This window comes from Drosophila serrata, unplaced genomic scaffold (genome assembly GCF_035046125.1).
Source record: "Drosophila serrata isolate PLE 108 unplaced genomic scaffold, ASM3504612v1 contig_334, whole genome shotgun sequence".
NCBI classification, from domain to species: domain Eukaryota; kingdom Metazoa; phylum Arthropoda; class Insecta; order Diptera; family Drosophilidae; genus Drosophila; species Drosophila serrata.
The window spans coordinates 303,092-323,885 of NW_028257232.1; the positions used below are offsets into that span (position 1 = coordinate 303,092).

General features: G+C 46.7%; 1 protein-coding gene across 2 annotated transcripts; it reads right to left on the reverse strand.

Moving 5' to 3' along the window:
- Nucleotides 1-345: 345 nt before the first annotated feature.
- On the reverse strand, nucleotides 346-20,048 carry uzip (beta-pore-forming protein unzipped). 2 transcript variants are annotated; one of them, XM_020947901.2, is made up of 6 exons: nucleotides 19,864-20,048; nucleotides 19,350-19,403; nucleotides 11,936-11,973; nucleotides 2,033-2,819; nucleotides 1,623-1,972; nucleotides 346-1,565 (listed from the first exon to the last, which is right to left on the reverse strand). In XM_020947901.2, exons 4-6 carry the CDS (start codon nucleotides 2,784-2,786, stop codon nucleotides 1,158-1,160), a joined length of 1,512 nt encoding a protein of 503 aa, XP_020803560.2. In that variant the 5' UTR covers nucleotides 2,787-2,819; nucleotides 11,936-11,973; nucleotides 19,350-19,403; nucleotides 19,864-20,048; the 3' UTR covers nucleotides 346-1,157. The 2 variants fall into 2 exon arrangements, with proteins under 2 accessions (XP_020803560.2, XP_086693820.1); XM_086837694.1 differs by having other exon boundaries at nucleotides 19,519-19,993.
- Nucleotides 20,049-20,794: the final 746 nt, after the last annotated feature.

Genomic DNA, 20,794 nt, shown 5'->3' on the forward strand with positions numbered 1-20,794 from the left:
TATTTTATTTATTTTCACCCGCCATGTGTGTGTAACTGTCACCTCGCTAGGTACATTAAATAAAAGGTAAGCGCAGGTGTCACTCGTAGAGCAAATTTGGTTGTAAAGGTTTTTGTGCCTAGAATACATCATGAGATTGATTGAACTTCAGTTCGAAGCCCCACTGAGCTGCACGTTTGATTGTTAAGATTCATAAATTGGTCGTTAAATGATTGTGGACTACAAATTAAAAACTATTTAGGATTTAAAATAGAAAGGGAAAAAAGCTTCCCCAACCATCGCTAGGTTTGGGGTAATAACTAATACATATAATACAATTTTGGCAACTAATAAAAACCAATTGAGTTGTTTGTCATTTTATAATTTACAAGCTTTATTTTTATTTTTTATACGAAATGGGAAGGAGATTCATTGCTCATTCGAAGTTATTTAATTCAAATTGTAGCCAATTGGATCAAGAATCGGCTAAAAACAAAAGAGCACACAAAGCAAATTATATTTAAATTCAAGGGGTTTCTAATTTACATATTTGGAGTGTTTCACTTACACAATATCATACATATACTCGTACTTATGTTTTACATAGGTTTACATTTTAGACATATACAATACATCGTATTATAGAGCGCGATTTATAATATCACCCCTAAAACAATGGTCAATTCAATTTTAGTACCTTTTCTACTTGTTACGAATTAAGGCTCTTATGAACTAGCAAAATGAGAAGCCATTCGAAATCATAGAACATTAATTCCTGTATTGCAAATGATAAGTTTTTAAAATATTTCTACACGAATGCAGTATACATATATATATATATACTTGTTTCTTTAACTTTTACTTTTGATTCATTTCCGTTCGTGAGGGATTCTTTTTAGGAATGTATTACGTTTATCTTCTTGATCGTTCCTATTTCTTTCGCTAACTGCATGTGTATAATAGAAGAAGCCTGGGGACAAGTATAAAAATATCAACTTTTGCTTTCCGCTCTCACGCCAAAATCTTCCCAGTTCTAGGGGTTACTATTTCCTATATGCCTTTCTTTCCTCGCTCTGCCTATCTGCGCTTCTTTTCACTTTTTTTTTGCTCTCAAGACGGGTACAACAGGTACAACAACAACAATTAAACGCTATGCTAAGCCCGGAGCTCGATCGCATCTACAGACTCAGAAGAACCGACAGAAATAGCGTCATGAAAGCCGTGCCAGCAGCGGTGATCGAGTCTGCTGCATTCACCCCAAATCCTGCCAGCGCCACGTCCTTTCCGGGATTCGAGGACATGTTCTCGGGCGCCTCGTGCGAGTTGACTTCGTTGCTGGAGGGAGAGTCGTGCAGGGTCTTTTCCAACGTATCGGGACCGGAGTGCTGCACTCCCTGATCCTTCATATGCACCAGCGGTGGCTCGTGGATGGGCGTGGGCTCGTTGGTGCTGGTCGTGGTGGCGTGTGTCGTTGTCGATGTGGATGTTGTCGTTGTTGTTGTCGTTGTTGGCACAAGAGTTCCATTTTCAATCCAGTAGACGGGACTGAACTCCAGCTTCACGTCCTTCAAGTAGCTCTTGCTGACCTGATAAATAGTGAAAATACGTTAAAACTTGACTCGACTAGAGGACTAAGTATTTGCCTCAGCGCTGATCTTCCGGGAAACACTCTCGTCGCTGCCGTAGTAGAACGCAAAGAGCTTGCCACTGTACGGCGCCTCCAGGGTCACATAGTTGCCGCGTAGGGTAACATTGATAGCAGTGCCGGGCCAAAGTTTCGTATGAACCGCCTTGTTCTCCGATCGTTTCTCGCCGTGCTTAAGTCCCCAGTTGATTTCAGCTGGGATGGGTACATCTTTTTCGAAGATTTTAGTGGGCAGACCCCGGGCCACGCCCTCGTGATTTCCCCAATTCTGTTTGTAGTCAAAGCTGTAGCTTAGAACGGTCTCCACGGTGCTGTACTTGTCTCCCAGATTTTCCAGCCTCCTGGTGGCTGTAGAAGAAATGTAATCTCAATTAATTTGCTCACATCACAACAGAGTCCAAGACTTACCCAGTTCCGTGAGATTCTCTCGTCTTTCGGTCCGTAAGCGGTCCAGCTTAATATCCCTCAGTTCGTAGCGAAAGGGCTCTGTCTCGACGAGAACTTCGCCATCGACGTAGTATTTTTCGCGCTCATTCTCAATTACCCGGATTTTTCCGAGGCCCTCGGGTTCCAAGTGACCCAGGTTAAAGTCCGCTCCCCAGTGTGTGATGATGCCATCCTTATTCGGCTCATGCGAGGCCCTGTGGCGTCCGATGTAGGAGTCGTCTCCAATGCGGATCGCGCCCACCGGCACTCCGGCATCAAACTTTCGCCAATGGCGCCAGCCAACCTTTCCCAAGTGTCCTTTGTTCATGAGTACGTCGAAGTTGTCATACTTGCCGTGCTTGTAGTGGGCCGCTACACAGACATGCCTCTGCATGATCTTCTCGGTGTGGCCGGAGACCTGGAAGCCATCGATGGGCACACGGCACACGTAGATGGGATAATGCTCATCCTCGGTGATGTACTTTCCGCCCTCCACGGCAAACTGTAACTGCGTGGTGTCCTTGGGGTCGTAGCTTTCCCAGACCAGTGTGCTCGAAGTAACCAGCTGGCCCAGGGACGAGGAGGCGTTCTTGTGGGTGAACACAGAGTGCACGGCAGCGTGCGCGGGAGCCAGTGCCTGGATGAGGACCAAGAGGCAGCTGAAGCCGATTAAACGACTAGAAGAACCCATTCTGCTGATTGTACTTCGATGTAGTTGGAACGGGACTCTAGTCATTCCACTAGGTGCCCAGATGAGGTGGGAAAAGATCTGCAAAATAAAACAGAGAGAAGGAATTACTTTGGTATATTGCCTTGCCCACTTGACAAAGTGTAAATCCGGAAATTAAGCTACCGCTTTGCACAAAAAGTTCTCTAAGTGACTTTGAAATAACTTCCCCGCAACAATACAAACCGTCTGTCTCCAAAATATCCTTCCCCACCCGAATGAGCTGTACCAGCCAGACATGACGGAAGTTCACATGGTCGCCTCTCGAGTCTTTACCCCGGGCGTCCCATTAAAAGCTTAAAGTGCTATAAACAATCTGTTGTTTTTCCTCGGACAAGTGGGCGAGTCTGCGCCAAACAGCTTTTCCGGCTCCGGTGTAAACTCGACTCTCCACCGTCCCCCAGTCATTATCATTATAGCATCAATGTCGCCGACACCATCACACAGACCTGTCCTCGATCCTAGGGTAGGGGCATGGGCATGGACACGCTGTTCGTCTGTATGCTATTCCCTCGAGAGGAGAGTGTTCCCAATAAATTTGTCGCTTGTTTGCTCAACTTTCGTGCGGACACACGGCGTATACGTAACTTTATAACTTCATTTTTGGAAGGCGCAGGAGGGACGGGACACAAAGGCTCGGTGCAGCGACGGACGCCATGTTTATTCATTAGCAAGCATTGTGAACAGGACACCGCATGCAGGACATGCGGCTAGAAGTACAAACAACTACAACAGCCGTACGTCGGCAGTGTCTTCGTCTACGCCATGCTCCATTGTGTCGCACTCTGTAAGCTCTCCCGGCGCCCCCAGCTTTCCCCGAGGTGATTCGCCTGACCCTAGGTGTCCGGCATTCAAGTCACTGTGTCTGCAACGGATATGAGATGATAAGGTTACATGCAACATCATTTGTTTGCCCTGACAAATGATGTGTTATTGTGATAGTGTTTCAAAGGCAAAGAGCCCGGGCGAAGTTGCGACAAGCGACGGACGACCAACCGTTGGCCGGGGCCAAGTAACTTTCGAGTGTCAGGAGTTTAAGTGCCGCGAGTCAAAATTTAAATAATGCATGGGAGCAGCAGCTCTGGAGCTGTGGAAGGAGGGGCATTGGCAGCTAGCTTATGGCTTTGTGCTCGCGCGGTTCTTTCGCTCCGACGACTCTTGAGTAATGGACCAGGTTGCTAACATTGACACTGAGGCATTATTCCGGCCAGGGCATCTTAGCATTACAAGATTACAAGAGTTCTTCAGATCTTGAGCGAGTCTTTTGAAACCCTGCACTATTCTTAACGAGCTGGTATTCGTTCCTTCCGGATGAACTTGGGGAGTAGCCAGTTAAGCTATTCTGCGGTGACGCACAGCTCTTGCCACTTGAGTCGGCATCGAGGAATGGCTCTTTGCATTCCACCGCCCAATGCCGGAAGCAACTGTCATAAAAACACTGCCCCGCCGGGAAAGGAGGAGGGAGCAGTTTATGGAGATCCACATTACGAGGCATAAATTGACCTCTGGTCACCCAGCGACCGACCGCATTGCTGGCCCGTTTTTGCGCATGCAATAAATATTCTAAAAATAGCCGGACGAAGACCCCGCAAATTGGCGAAGGCAAAGGCAGCGGCGGCGGATAAATATTTTATTTAAGGCCCAACATAGTTGCAGCTCCTTCCCTGCACCCTGCATTAATTCAATTGAGCTCTTTGCCAGCGGAATCTGATCCAGCCGGAGGAGAGTCGAGGAGGAAGAGATAGAGCGAGAGCGAGAGCCGGTGAAAGTTCACGTGGCCTTTTATTAAATCACATGGCTTGCAACTTTGTCTTGGGCTTTCTAGTTTTCAGTTGCCTCTGCAGGTTGCAGGTTTATTTAGATTTACGAGCAGCAGGGCTGGCGAAAGGTCTGCGGGTTTTGTGGCGCTTTAATTGGATTTTATTGAACTTTGACTCTGACCCTCATGGTCACGAGAGTTGCAACAAGTTGTTGCCCCTCCGCTGCTCATGCTCGCATGCCCATGTGCAACGCGAGGTTGCACACAATTGCTTCAGCTGCCAGTGCCTATGAATTATATGAATTATAGTTACTGTACCAAGCCAGGCCACTCCCATTCCCATATATTCATATTCTCATTCTCAACCCCATTATGAGGGCCCGGACCCGCGCTTCAATCAGCTCAATTGGGCACCACCGTGCTTTTTGACTTTGACATTACAATGATCCGGCGTTCGGCCGTTTCAACACTTGATTTCTCACATCGCCGCCAACTTTGAATTATCGTCAGTCAAGTGTCGAGGGTTCAGTGCACTCGCCTTGAAATACTTGTAAACAGAAATTAATTAGAAAACCATTAAAAAACCGTAATGGCCTGCAAACTTTTACCGGCAAACGCCGGTACGTGATGCTGTCTCGAAATGAGCATGTGAATGCAGCCGAAATAAATGAATAACAGCTAACCCCATTCTTTGAGTTAGGGGTCAGGAAAATTCAATTACTTGCGGGACATTAAAGTTTCATTTTTTCACAATCTAGGCAATAAATCAGAGCTTTCCGTAAGACTCTTGAAGTGCAATTGTCTTGCGGTTCATGGGTCGGCTGTGAAAGAATTGGAGTGACCTAAAATCTCGCTCATTCAGTACTGGAATTTACAGACTAATAGAGACAACATAAGCTTACAAAATCAATTCACATTAATTAAGCAATTATCCACAAATCGGAGATAGCTACTGATGCATTCGAAGCCATGTATACTGTATCTTATACAACTACCCAGTACACTCTCTTTCTGTTGGTCTAATTAAAAGCTGATTGAATAATGGTATTACTCCACATCGGTAAATATTTGCAGCTTGCAAGCCGGGGAAAATATGTACGTCCGCAATTTCGCCTGGAGTTATTTCACCTCAATTGGAGCTTTTCCATTTCCCTGGAGACTTAATTGATAGTTCGGCTTGCGTGCAGCTCTTTCTGGCATTTCCCACTCGCTGACTGACTGACTGACTGACCCGTCCGGCAGGGAAGCTCTAATCAATACTGAAATCTGATCGCTTACTTCTCGCTTATAATTGCTTATTGGGGTTTTAATTTGCAAGCGATCTGGCATATGGCAGCAGGTGACGCCGAGTCAGTGTTCCTCCCACGCAGCGCCATCGGCTGTTCGTGCTACCTGTCCGAGCTCAGTGCTGAGTCCAAGCCAAGCACGACTCAACACATCCAAGCCAGCTGGCTTTTGGCAGTGTCGGTCTTTTTGGTGTCCGAAAAGCAACAAACGAGACTGACTGAGGGAAATTACTAAACGGCTGCATTACAAAATCAGTTGTTAACTTAATTAAAGATCCCGGCCAGCCACAAGTAAGCAGAGCTAAGCGACCGCTCTAGAGAACACGTGCCCCGTCAGGGTATGGCCTACGGGGCTCCTAGTCAGTGATTACGGGACCATTGAGGGAATTATGTATTCACAAAATATTGTTATTTCTTGAAAAATATATTTATTCTTAAATGGACTACGTAATCCCCCCGTTCTCCCCTAAGGGACGGGTCGATTAACGCGTGATTTCTGAAATATTTCATACGTTGACTACACAGAATAATTCCACGGACGATGTTTAAGCAGCTGCGTATGACGCAAACCCTGCCCAAAGTTTTCACACCCCAGCCCCAGGCCAAACCCAGTCCCCAAGCAAGCGACCATTTGGCCATTTGCATGTTGCATCAATTAGGGCGTCTGGAGCAGGCCAGCTACCGAGTTGAGACCGGCTGGTGAGGCCATTAAATCGAATGCAGTCGGCACGGGAGGCACGTGACAATGGACAGCACAGGTAGAGGCAGTTGTGCCCCATCTCCGAGCTGGACAGAGCAGAGCCCTTCGTCGGCTCGAATTTACAATGTTTGCAAAGCGTTTCCACTACACTCAATTAATTTAATGGACAAATCGATCGATCCACTCGATAGGCTACCAGGTAGAGGGTGTTGTTCCCTCGCCCAGCCACTAATTACCACCTGACGGAGACTGAGCGACTGTCCAAAGTGTTATTGTTTCCCATAATGCTGGGAAACTGGGCTCAAGTCGAGGCTAGAAACTGGTCGATTATACAATATTAAACTGGTTTTTGTTTGATCAAACCCTGCTTTCAATTGGGTTTCAGAAGTTATCAAGTTTTTAGTATTCGAGATGCAAATTTCGAGCTCATAAATTTTCATTTAAAAATTAAACCAGTTTTAATATTTAAAAAATAAACAAATGTTGAAATATCGAAAATACGCATACTAAATGGGCTAAAAATGCATGAGAAAATTAGGGAAATATTTAATAAAATCGAAATTAGGCAAACGAATGAGAGGCTAATTAATTAATTCGTAATGCTTAATAAATTTGTCATTAGTTTTAATTTAGAGCTCTCTGAGTGGCGGCATTCAAGGCAATTGAAGCGTGAAAAATGTTTAAAAAACGCATAATTGATCAAAATCCATTCATTATTTCTTCTGTAAAATAAACTTGTAAAAATCGAAGTCTTGTCCCAATTAAATCTGTTGCAATGTTTAATGTAACGTTGGGAATGGTCCTACTATGTGGACATAAATTTCGTTGATGGACACTTCAGATATATGGCATCATATCGAGGACCGAACCGAATGGAAAACCAATCCCCGCACAAGGCTAGGCCAAAGGAGAGGGCCTCATCTGACAGTAATTCGTTATAATTGGTTTTTAATTATGCACGAAGCGGCGACCCAAGTAAAGGTACTAGATAAAAGCCACTTGAAGCTCTTGAAGGCAAACTAATTGAATTCAATAATTTAATGCGCAATGCTCCGCCATGGGCGCCGCACTCCAATCTCCAGGCAAAGCAATTTCGGCTCTCTGGTTAGTTGAATTTTAGATTCTTTGCCGCTCGCTTCCCTCCCTGTGCTGGCGGTGAAAACATTGACCCCACTTTGGATTGCGCAGTTTCCCCGATTGGTCATGGGCCGTTTGAGAACAGACCACATGTGCTCCGGGCGCTTGGAGCTACGTCATCGTCGCAGCACTATAGAAACAGACCAGAGCAAAAAAACAGTTCAAAACCGGTACTGCTGAGCGTTCTATAAGCCAGCCAGCTAGCCAGCCACGTGCTGATCCCAAATTGTTACCGCCAAAAAATCCAAAAGCTATGAAGTGAAAACTCAGCTTGAACTGGTTTTGCAACTTGGGCGAAGCTGGGGATTCTTCTGCCAAGTGATTTGATCTGATTGATCTTGGGCTCTGTATTCAAATAATCTCTCCCGAGTCTGGTGTCTATGTAAATCACAGCCCATTAAATATGATGAATATCAAGGTCGCTTGTGGGGCCGTTCTGTTCGCTTTTCGATTTATCTTCATGGCGTCATTTTGCCGGCTTTCAAGCACTATACGAGTGTCCAACTACAGTTTTTTGCCCGCTCCTAGGCTGGAATAAATACAGCATCTGTCAGCATTTGTTCATAAATCGAGTTTGGGGACTAGAAACTGAGCCAAAGAATGTAATTACCGCACACAATGTATCTCCAAATTGTGTATTCGAGTATTGTTCTTCCACCAGCAGTATGAGCTGCGTGAGCGGAGCTTATCTGTATCTATTGTTGAGCACGACAGCCAGTCAGGCAGCTAGCTTTGGCGCAGACCAGGCCTTTGCCGGCACTTTTTGCTCATGGCAGCTGCCGTTTATTTTGCAATTTGGTTAATTAATTATTAAAATGGGGCTAGATATGGAATATGTTGAGTACTAGTTGTACATCTAGCCGGGAAACTTGTTTTACTGCCGACCCCTTGTGTAAATGTAAATGTTTTCTCACGTATCAGTGCCCACCGCACTACATCTTCTCCAGCTCCCATCACAGATTTTCGCTTCCTCCGATTACGACCAAAACAAGAGCATAGAAGGAAGTGGTTGCAATTTTCTACCATAACTCAGAGTGCGGCGACTGTGGCTACCACACCAACTAGTAACTGTACATCTAGGCTCCGGTCGACAGCTGAAGCTGAAGCTGAGGCAGTGAAGCATGGAACGCAGCATGCCGCGACGGCACGCGGAGGAGCCTCCATTAGCACCTCATTGACAGGAGGAGAGGCATTAGGTTACGCACATCCAGAGATCAGCTTGCACTGGGATGCGAGATGCACCAGTGACCGCCAGACCTGTCTAACTGCCATATCGCGTGCCGCACTCATTATAGATGGAATGTACACACTGTATGGATGTGGCAGCAGCTCATCCGTATCCAAAGTCGTCGTCTCCCACAAGTGTGTTTGCCTAGCTCTTGGCAATGACTTCTGACAGGGGCCATCAATAACCATCGAACATCGCTCAAAAAGGCCCAGTGATGACATGACGATGCCTTCGACACAAATTCCGCCAGCAAATACAAACAAAAGCCATGGATGTAGGCTGCAAAACGTTCGTTTCTCAATCAGGGCAGCCTTCTGTTATTGAATTCCAATTCGTAAATTAATTAAAATACCCATAAGAACAGGCACTTCACTCATAAGGGGACCCTTGAAATATCGTCGCCCTGAGCACTAACTCCCCACATTTGTCACTTGATACTTCCGGCCAAAGGAGGCCTGCCTGGCCGGTTAAGTCTCTTTCAGTAATTAGCTGGCATTTGCATTTCGTTAAGGCTAAGCCCTCTCCCCGTCTGCTTTGGTAATTTACCATCTCTGGTCTCGTTAGCCAAGCGCCCTCTTCGCTGGAAGTCTGCTTTTGCTTTTGCTTTTGCTCCAGTTTTGCAATGTATATCTGTCGCAATTCGTTATAATAGAAGAACGTTTCCATTTTTAGGTTCTGAATGGCCTGCAGTGGAATTCAAGCTCTCAGTGTCACTTTCAATTTCTGGCAATTTAATTCGCGTTTGCAGTTAGTTTAATGTGCGTCTCTGAGCTCCGTGTCTCTCGTGTTTGTGGGGTTTATGGAGCATATCCGTCAGTGAGGTCAGCACCATTAAAATTTGCCTATCTATCATCAAATTTTGTTAAATAAAATCTAGAAAAGGTAGACTCTATATATATAGTATTCCAAATAATATATGGCAAGCTTGAGAGTGGGGTTTGCAGGAGCTCAGCAAATGCAAATGAAAATGAAAAGTGCTCTGCCCCGACCAAGTCAAAAGCAATTTGCCTCACCCCGTTGCACAATGGGAATGCAGAGCGCGATTAGCACAAATATGGAAGCAATTGAAGTGGCAGAGTCATGCCGACTCGGGCCATTAATGGCCTGGTCAGCAGGTGAATACGGAGGAGCTCCTTCGGGCCCCGCCCAAGCATTCCGCTCCCAGTGCCCGCTGCAATTGCAGATCGCCCGCCCGCCGCGTGTAATTATATAATTGGGTCTCTGTGAAGTCACTGCATTTCTAATTAAGGTTCGCCACCGCCATAATCGCCGATGATCTGCCAGATATGAGCTACAAAGGCAAAAATGTGTGTCAGACACTTGACATTAAATGAAATGAAATTGCCGACGCTCCATGTTTGTCATCGACATCGCACACTGCCAGCTGATGACATCGTTTGACAACATCCCATGGATGCCACCGAGCACCTAATGGCCTGTAACTGCTCCTCCTCCACTGGTTTCTTGAGCTAGAAGTCGTGGGTGGTGCTGAGGTGCACCTTGGGTGATACGGGGCGTTAAACGCGATAAGCGATGTTCCCTACTCCACATTAAAGAGCACAACTTGGTTGTTCGCAGTGGGTTAGAGCCACTGTTGCCCGATGTCAAGAAGCTAGCTGGCTCTAGAGATGATAATGCTTTTATTGCGATTGAAAACCAACAACAACGTATATCTCAATAAATAAATGCAAGGCGACACTCTGTGTAAATTAATCACAAGCCCGGCTGCCGTCGTTTTTGGGGTTTGCCTCACTATCCAATTTATTTGACCAATTTGAATTATTTTCGCACACGAAAACGGCAAAACAAATAGCCATAAATGAAAGCAATAAAAGTTGTTGCGACCGGGGTGGGTGCTCAAAACAAATGCACGAATAAGTAAACGCCAAAAGCAGACACACAAAAAATACAAATTTGTGCGCCAACAAAATAAACTAAGTAAAAAAAGCCCAAACTGAAAGCAGAGAGAGAGGAGCAAGGGCTCGCCAATTCACAGACAAGGTAAACAAACCCAACGACCTCCGGAACAACGGAGCGACCAAGCCTGGGCTGATCTCACAGCTCGGATAAGTGTCCCACAAAAAGAGGAAAGCAGCGACGACGTCGTCATGCCAGAGCCAGTAGTAGCCGACGACGTCGCCACCGCTGCTGGTTGTAGTTCAAGGTGCGCTGGAGATGAGTGGCATGCGGGTGCAGTGGGGCCTGGCTGACGGGAACAGCGCTCCGCTGTGCCAGGCGGAGTTTATCCTCACAGAGGGCGCACTGCCGCCGGGGCCAAGTCATTCTGCCATGTGCACTGTAAATTGACAATGATTGCCCACAATTTGCTCAGCACAAAACACGACAGAAACGAGCCAGGGAGAGGCTGCGAGAGCCAGTCAAACGGAGATGCAAATGCAGAACCAGAACCAGATACAGATGCAGATGCAGATATCCCGCCTCAGATAGATATGCAAAAGGCAGAGGCAGATACAAGCGCTGGATCGCAGCCACTTTATGGGCAGCAGTCTCTATGTGCGACTTGTTTGTTGGCAGCCTGTCCCATAACTCTGGCCACTTAAGTTGTGGCGCAGCCACGGCCAGCCGTAGAGCATCGCAAATCATCGCCAGAGACGATGCTGGAAGGGCATCTTCTCACTGAATTTATAAGCAGTTCCGATGATTTTTCAATTAAGATTGATGGTAATGAAGTCGTTTTAAGTCCATACCCGGCACCGCCTAATTGACTGCTCAAGTTATGTAAGCAGCACTACGTCGATTCACGCATATTTCACTCCCGAGCCTTGTAAGGAACCGCCGCAACCCCAGATCCCCCCATGTTTACCCGGTGTTTACTCATAAACGTTGCGAATAGGTGCTGCAGCAGCAGGTCCACTTCCAGAAGGAGTATTGGAAACCAGCCGTAAATGGATTTGCAACGTACTTATGGCAGCCGAAGCTAAGCATTGTACAACAAATCAAAAGACAAGTTCCAATGGCAGGGAACTCGAGGGAGTCGGCTGGATGACTACATCCTAGCCCAGGTGGAGTAAAGTATTATTAACTCACCAGTCAGTTCTATGCGCACTGCACTCCAGCCAATTAATCTGCAAATAGACAGCAAAATGTATTATAAGTATTTTTATTATTTTGAATGCGAGATGATGTTAATTAACAAACAAACAGGCGAAACATTGAAAAGCCATTAAAGGTGAGATTCCCTCCCAGGCAAGCAGCCACCGCATAAGATAGACAAAACTGAAAAATCCATTGATAGACCAAAGCGGCTTCCACTTGGTAATCTATCACTTGAGCCGACACTATCGACGCCAAATCTTTCGAGCTTGATGAGATTAGAGATTGGAGTACAACAAAGTGATAGTTATGAGGAGCGGGACGTGGAAAGTGGGTTACCGTTAGGCACGACTTGAGCCAGACTAATTGCAGCGGCTCCCCGGCAGTACACCTCCTCCACCCGGTGCAGGATGGGTATGCCTTGTGGCATATGTGGTACTGGCCATTGCTTCCCAGAGGTAAGACGAAACCAGTTTACTGCTAAAAGTCAACAAGCGTAATCTTCGCTGCACGTGGGGCCACTCAGGAGGGGCAAAGAGTTCCGCAAAGTCGCTAGAACAAAGAGGCCGCCGTGAGGAAATCGGGGCTTATGGAAGGGAAATGCAACTACCGGCTTGGTCAACGATGTGAAGATAGGAAGCCCTTCGGATAAGTCCCCCTTACTCAATGATGGGAGTGTGACGTGACCCATATCCTATAATGAATGACTATGGCCGTCAACTTACAGGAGTATAAAATATATATATTTGCTAATTAATTATGGAACCACAGGTATTTTTAATGGCCAGGCCATAAAATGCCATAATGTTGCAGGTAAACGATGAAACGCCACGAGTCGTGGCTGGCCATTTAAGGTGCGAAGAGTTCATATTTTTGAGGTCAGGTCTTTCCCACTGTCGACTGATGGGCAGGGGCTGGACTTGTGGTCAATCTTGAAGTGACGCACCTTAAAGCCTGTAGATGGAACCCTCTAGAGAAGTATTCACATATATTATGGTCTTACCCTCTTGTGCCGATAATTGGTGTAGGCCGCCACTCCGAAAGTATAATTACAGATGGCAGATACGCCCGCGTATCGTATGTCGAGCATAGATGCAGATGCTTGGCTTGATTGTTTGGCGCCATACTTGTTGCTTGCACTGCTCGGGGGAGGCCAGAGGAAGTCCATTATTACACTGCACTGCTGCTCAGCGATTCAGACATCCAGACCGGACAAACAAACCCCGGAATCAGACAAACGGCATTTTAATTGGAGCCGACAGACGACATTCGTGTGTGCTCCAGCTTCTGTTTTTTTGCTGGAATTCGAAATAGCACCGCACAGCAAGCTCTCCGAAAACAGTCCTCGATCTCATGTAAATGTCCGCAGCAGACGCTTAGAAATGTGGCACACCACATCTGACACGACACCCTCCTCCTGTCCTCTCCGGTTGGGGACGAGGCTGGAGCGGGAGTCAACGCTGGAGTGGAGCTGACAAAAGCAGCTGAGCAGGCAGAATGACAAAGTGCACGATAAGACCCGTTGTGTGCAGTGCTGATGGTCCACACGTCCATATAGAATTAGCAGATTCAAGGGAATTCTCTACTCTGATTTGTGGTGTCTGCCGTCGACCTCGCCAGCAATTCAATCAGCTAGCTATCCCCTCTCCTCGAGTGCTTTCCATAAATCAATAACACACAATTGCAGTGACCCAGTCCATTAGCCAGGAGAGACCCCTAGTTCCGGCTGGCAACCCGGCCAATTACTGGCAGGCTGGCAGGACTCTTGGCCCTGCCTAGTTTTCGTATAGCAACAATTGGCGGCTAGCCACATGGAAAATTGGTACGTTCAGAGCGACTGCCCTATTCCAGGGAGAGAGAACGGTCTGTATAGCAGAGTTATGTAACCTGTGCCTTTAATTTGCAACAACGACATACCCAACAGACAGAACAGCGTGTCAAGTGGCAGGCCAGGAGCCCAAACAGGACAGTTGCTGACATGAAATGGCGCCTACACCAGCCAGCAGGGGACTCGTGAACGGACTGGGAATAGTCCTCCATCCAAACTGCGTGTAGTAGCCGCTATTGGAGACCGTCTATTGATTTTCCATTGTCCCCGGGACATTTTCCTTGTCCATGTTGTGCTGTCACTCTTCTGGCATTTGTTGTTGTCAAGCACTTATCGCCAATACCCAGCAAGTCCTGCTCGTTATGCCTGTCCCTGGGTCGTAAGGGATCTGGAAGGCGTGTTCCCAGAGACCCAGACCCAGAGCTCCTTTTCGGGGTAGCTTTAAGCTGGTTCTCTTATCAGCAGCTGCCTCAACTCAAATCGAGTCTTGGGGCTCACCTTGGTCGCGGCTTCATAAATTTCATCTGCAAAATGCAATTCAGCAAGAATAGAGGGTCGGATTGGAGCAGGAGGAGGCAGAGGCTGTACTCGGGTATATCGAATTCGCTGCCTCGGGCTCTCGTTGTTCGTCTGTGTGGGTGGGTTAAGACGCGCATGAACTGGGTCTGCTCCAGGTTGCGTCTGGGTCTGGACTTGAACCTCAATCTGGAGTCGCACTCGAACTCCTACTCCGTCGGGCAACAGCTGTGCATACACACAGAGGGAGCTTTTGTGTACTTTAAATTTAGCGTTAACATTTCTGGCCGACGACTCCTTTCTACTTTCTGCCTTCCTTGCAGGATTCACCCCTGAAGGAAAGTGAAAAGTCGGCCTCTGAATTACGCTTTTGAATTGCGCAGCCACACAAAGCCGGCAGGGTTTTCATTGCCGATGCTGGAAGTAATAGTCGAGTCGAATGTGCCCCAAAGTGGCGGGCGAAAGGTGTCTTTAACCTTCACGTCAAAAATTGATGGGAAACTTAAGGTTTCGGAACTGTAGGAAGTCTATATTTCCTCCAGACCCAACAACACATTGAGTTATGCGAAAGCTAAACTGTTTGCACTTGAGAAAAAAACCATAAACTCTTCAGAATCAGCAACAAGCGGCAGCGAGCGATTTCAAAGGCACGCAAGCCACTTCAGAGAAGGAAGTGTGAGAGTGTCGAGTATGTTAATGGCCAGGATGCAGGCCATGGGACTGACTTCTCCCCTAATCGAAGAAGGGTGACTCGCAGCCAAGCCGCCCCCGAAGCGCAGCCAATAAGTCCGACAACAATGTGGGCAATTTCAAAATTTATCACAACGGAGCGGCGAGCCGGGAAGGTCCTTTGCGGGGTGGTTTCCACATTACCAGCGCCGCAGTATAAGCGTGGAGAAATGTCGGCCCAAATAACCATTTCACTGTGGAAATTAATTTTTATTTTATGTGCCTCGCTTTGTTTGCTTTGTTGGTTTACAGAAAGTTGAAATAATTGGCGGCGGGCGCCGCGCTACGGGTGTACCGGCACCAATGCCATCAGATCGGGATCAGGATCAGCACCAGTTCCAAGAGTTGGAACGGGACACGTGCGGTTTGCGGCAAATGGGCGCCTGCGGCGCTACTTATATTGTGTTTGCATTACATTTGTGGCTTTTGGGGCCTGAGAATGGGAGTCGCAGCGGAATGGCAAACACCAGAAAATTCACAGAACGCCTGGGACAATTTTCGTGTTGGCTCCAGTCTCCCAGCAAAAAGGAAATGCAGAAGAAATTCCCATGGAGTCGCCGAGAAAAACATTTCAATTGGCAGCTACAAAATAAACGTATTCAATATTATGGCCACCACTGTGCTCAATCCGAGGACCGTTTTCACTCAACTTTCCGACTCACGCACACCAAACAACATTATAGAGGACGACGACGAACAACAAAGGCGTAGTAGGGAATGAAATAGAAATAGAAAAATAATAAAATAACGAAATAAGCGCATGCCAGGGCCAACCCCCTGTCTGCCAGTTCGCCAGTTGCCGTCTGCAGGATGCGCGCTGCCCGAAAAATAGAAGCCTCGATTCACGATTTGCGAGTGGCAACAAGCACGGGCCCGAGAACGTGTAATGCTGTAAGCAGGGCCAGACACCGAGACCGAAACCAGACCGAGTCGAGAACTGAGCCAAACCACCCCTCTGTGGCACCGCAGCACACAAGGATGCCTCGGAGGACAATGCCACAAGAAGAAGCAGCTGCCGCTGTTAGTTGGCTCGCAGGCATCGTCCTCGCATTTTCCATAGCTTCTTTTTTTGCGTACTTGTCTCGGCGCGTCATCGTTGTCCCTGTCCTCGTCCCCATCCTTGAGCTCGCATCTGGATCTCCTTCACAGGGCCGTGCTCACGCTCAGCTCATTCCAATGCAGTCGACAGGAGTTAAAGGAGAGAAGTCGGAGTCGACAACGAAATCCCAGCGAACGTGATTCATTCACGGAATTCTCCAAAGGTGTCTGTTTTGACTGGCGTTATGGAGTTAGGGGCATCAGGTGCTGGAGTCTGCCAGTCGCTCTAGATTGCGTCTGCTCATCCCTGCTCCCGGACGACGGCGAGCTGAGTCGACAGACCGTGACAAATTCTTCCGGTGAATAAGGAATCAGCGCATAAATTATCCTTCATTACTAGACTCCCCATCGCTTTTCTAATGATTAGGGGATTTCCAACTATTTGCCACTTTCTGGAGTCTTAAGTTATGAGGAAAGTCAGATATTGCTTTTGCGACAACTCGCGCTACCTTGGGCCCAGTCCCAATCATCATCCAATATCCACCAATTTAATCCAATCAAGATGCCACCTCAAGAGCAAGCCGGAGAATAAACGCCATAAAAGGAGGCGATTCAGGTTCTTTACATACACGAGCATATAGAAATAATAAATGAGCGACTGACTCATAATCACTAGGCGCCGCTGGAAGCGGGGAGGCAGGAGAAGGTGGCTCAAGGTCCCGCAAACATTTCAATATCAATCTTCGATTTGATGACATCACACGCCGACACGCTGCTCCTCTTGTGTGCAAAATTTCCAATTAAGTTAAGTTTAGGCTGATGGCTGATAGCTGAACGGAGCGCAGCATTGAATGGAATTGAATAAATTGAGAATTGCTCAGCTGGGATGTGGGAGGAATAATGCCACACAAAACGACCAATAAACCATTGGTTTTTCCCCACTCTTTTAGCCCTTCGGTATAACCCTTTGCCACGGCAACCCCTAACAAAACTAGAAACTTATCAACACCACTGGAGTTGACCTCTGGCAGTGGAGTGCACGACCTCTCACGCTCTCATGCCTGGTGTCCATCAAAGCCAAATCGATTTTCATTTTTGGGAGGGCTTGAAGGTCTTCCCAACGAGCCCAGACCAGGACTAAATGCACCATTCTCGGTCGGAGGAAAAAGGCGGGAATATAGGCAACCTACCGCAATATGAAAGCCAGCTGGGCGACATATCTGCATACGCGAGTGAGTAGTAGTGTCTCCTGGAGTCTCATTTTGCCGCCTATGTGGGCCATCGCGTGCTCTGCGAGAGTTAATTGAGCGGCGAATAAAATTTCATAATCAACAACTGCTGGTAATGGGATATTTACGATGTTCCCCCGGGTTGCTGCTACTGCCAAGGCCTCCTATTTTCTTCTTTTATTTTTGGGGCCATAAAGAGCTGACAACAAATGGAAAGCAAGGATGACTCACCGTGCACCGCCTCGAGCCCTGCGACCTTCAGCAGGATCCGCGTTCGGGCAACGACATCGGGGCGAATTATCTGTCGACTTTGGTTCACAATCTACTTCTTCGTCCTCCCTTCTGACTGAGCTTTCATTATCCCCTTTGGCAGCTCAAGCAGACAATTGCCTGCCAGCCCCATTCTCATCTCGTCCTTCTTTTTGCGTTTTTGCTCCTTGAGCATTTGTTTGTTTTCGTGCGGGTGTCCTTTGCCCTCTGGCCCAGCTGTTTGCGTGCGTCAAATAAGGTTCCCACCCGTTCAGGGCAACCCAGGAAGGCGGCGACAAGGGCGAAGAAGAGGCCAGGAGCCGTCAGCCAAGCAAACGCCAAGTTGGCGCCATTTCAATGCCAGTTCGGGCCAAAGTATCCGCCACCGAAGTGCCTGTGAGTGTGTCAGACGTTTTAAGAACATTTGAAATACCGATGGGTATTAACATTTACTGTCGCGTCGCAGAAATTTTTAATATCGAAAGTCTCTTTAACGGGGAAAAGCGGAAGTTCAAATGAATTCCACATGTTCCCGATCCAAATTCATAGCCATGTATGTCCCGGTAATGAGGTGCGATTATAAAGACGCAGGCAGCGGTAAACGGCCCGAAAATACCAAATATCATGACAGAGTTGTTGAATGGAAGATATCACATAACATTTAGCCAAGAGCGACCAAAATCTACTTTAGGACAAGGCAGGTCGAAGTTTGTACACCCTGGCAATTTTCAATTGGATCAGGGGCCTAATTTTGAAATCATAATCATACCTAAGCCAAAAATGCATTATATCGGACAGGTTTTGCAAGGAATTAATTTATATTTATAGGGTCGGCAGTGACTCCTTCACTACGTTTCAAACTTCTGACCGGGCTTATAATACTACGCAAGGCTTTAACGAGGCAGTGAGGGGGGAGCAATCACTAAGCTATCAAAGCGAAGCACAAACATCAGAATTGTGTAAATAAAACATGTTTTTATGGCAGGGAACCGAACCGAGCAGAACCGAGACGAAAGAAAGATTTGCGTCCCCTGGCAATAGAAACGCTTGAAAGCTTATCCAGAAATCATCTTGGAGTTGTTCTCAACCGGAGTTTGTGGGCCTCAAAGTGCGGATTTGGCGTAGGGCTCCCCTTTCCTGTCGATTTCGCAGTGTATTCAAATCGTTTAACATCGAAAATCGATTCTTCCCCTCCTTTGCCGGCAACACGGAAGCACTTGCCGCCGTCCGGAGTCAGAAAGGTCCCGAAACGTATGCTTATTAGGTCGAACGTGCCCGTCACGAGACTCCCGGAGCAGGAAAACTGTCTGTGCCAGGGTTCCGGCTGACTTTCCCCCCCTTTCCAACCCCCTATCCGAACCGAGGCTAACCCACCCCGGGTCGCCACTTGAGCCGGCGTCCTCACAATAAAAGCCTTTGATTATATCCTCTGGTATTCCTGTGAGAGACAGAGAGCGGATTCCCTCCAAGTCCGAGACCTCTTGCTGCCCGTCTGCTTCTTCATTATTTACAGCCTCCCAAAAAAAAAAATGGTTGCCTTTGAAGAATTTTCCAACGTAATTTATGTGCGTTTGCCTCACTTTTCCCCACTGGCAAGGAGGTACTTTTGGCTCAGCTTTTCTTAGCACCCATTAAAAATGCATTATTTGGCCCGAAGACAGCCAGAAAAGCCCCCAGTTCCGGAGCACTTTTTGGGGAATTTAAAGTCGGCTCAGTTTACGTTCACTTCGAGAGCCGGAGACCCTGATTCAATGGAAAATGGAGCGGATCCGCTTTCTGACCCAGTTGTGGCGAGGGCAAGGGAAATGCAGCTGCTTACCTGAATAATAGTTCCTAGTTCCAAATTCACAGGTGGCCGACGACACTCGTGGTCCTGAAATCGAGAAATCATAAAGCAAACATGAGACTTTTGCGATTATATAGCCGTACGATTCTCGCGAATTAAAATCCAAAGCACAGTTTGCTACCGTTCTAATTTCAACACATACACACACGCATACGAGTTTGCACACACACACAAGCACACGCAGAACTGGTCAGCAAACGAATGACGTCATTGCCAAGGATGCTGCGCGCGTCCTGTGCTCTTATTATTTGTTGCTGTTTTAACAGCATAACAAACTGTTTTCCCAGAAAGCCGCCAGCAATGATTGCGATTTAATTAGCGATTTAGGCTGGCGCCAGCCATACATTCAGTTTTGTCTGTTCTCGGTCTTATTCCCGAAATTCGTTCATCTAACAGTAAAGTGTCGCACAAATAATGGAAAACGCGCGCAGTCAGTAATCAGAAAATGGCAAAATAAGAAATCCGACGTTGTTGCACAGGTACTCGCCTTAAATACACGTTTCTATCAGTTTTGAAACACACCGCACTTGGCTTTCCGTTTCGAAGCTCGAATTTTTACCGCGAACCTGTGATTTTCCGCAACACAACCGCTTCCGTCGAAATTTTTTTTGTAACGTTTACAAAGTGGTGAGACCAGGTGGTGTTTTTCCTATCAATCTTTGCGGTGTGACTGCTCCTTTCCCTAGTTCTTTGGCATTTTTTAAGGGTAAATGACGGGTCACACTTTACTGACCGTTTTTTTTTTTTAACTTTTCTATTTCTCTTCCGAAACATTGTATTTGCCTTAACTAATTTAATTATATTTACCGTGTCAGCTACAAGGGAGAGCAAGAGCAAAATGGTTGAGAACACTCCGCTCCAGAAATACTAAAAGTGTGCCGTCGGAAATCTCCTAATGCCATCCAACTTTCTAGTATTGTTACGCTGTCGAACAGCCACTTTAAACTATTTGCCTCTCGCTCGCACTTAAATAAAGAAGTGCAAAATGAAATACCGCCTACCTTTAATAATTTGCACCATACCGCCCCCTTGTTTTCAAAGTTGAAAGATGCTTTACGACATGACAAACGTTATGTAGAATGTAATGTAGAAACCACACGTAAATTGTTCTTTCCAGGGTATTATAAGTTCAGTCAAAAGGAACGGGCCAGATCGGCCGACTATATCATATAGCTGCCATAGGAAGGATCGGAAAATTTTTAGAAAAGTAATTGTAACTTTTCATGTTTTCAACAGTTTTTTATCAAATTTGAGATATAGCCATTTTATACTATTCTACAATTTCGTGTAAAATTTTATGAAAATCGGACTTCTATATCAAATAGCTGCCATACAAACTATTGTTAAAAATAGTGGAAAATGCAATACGGTGAATGTAAAACTGTAAATAACATGTATGATATCACGAAAAAAATCTG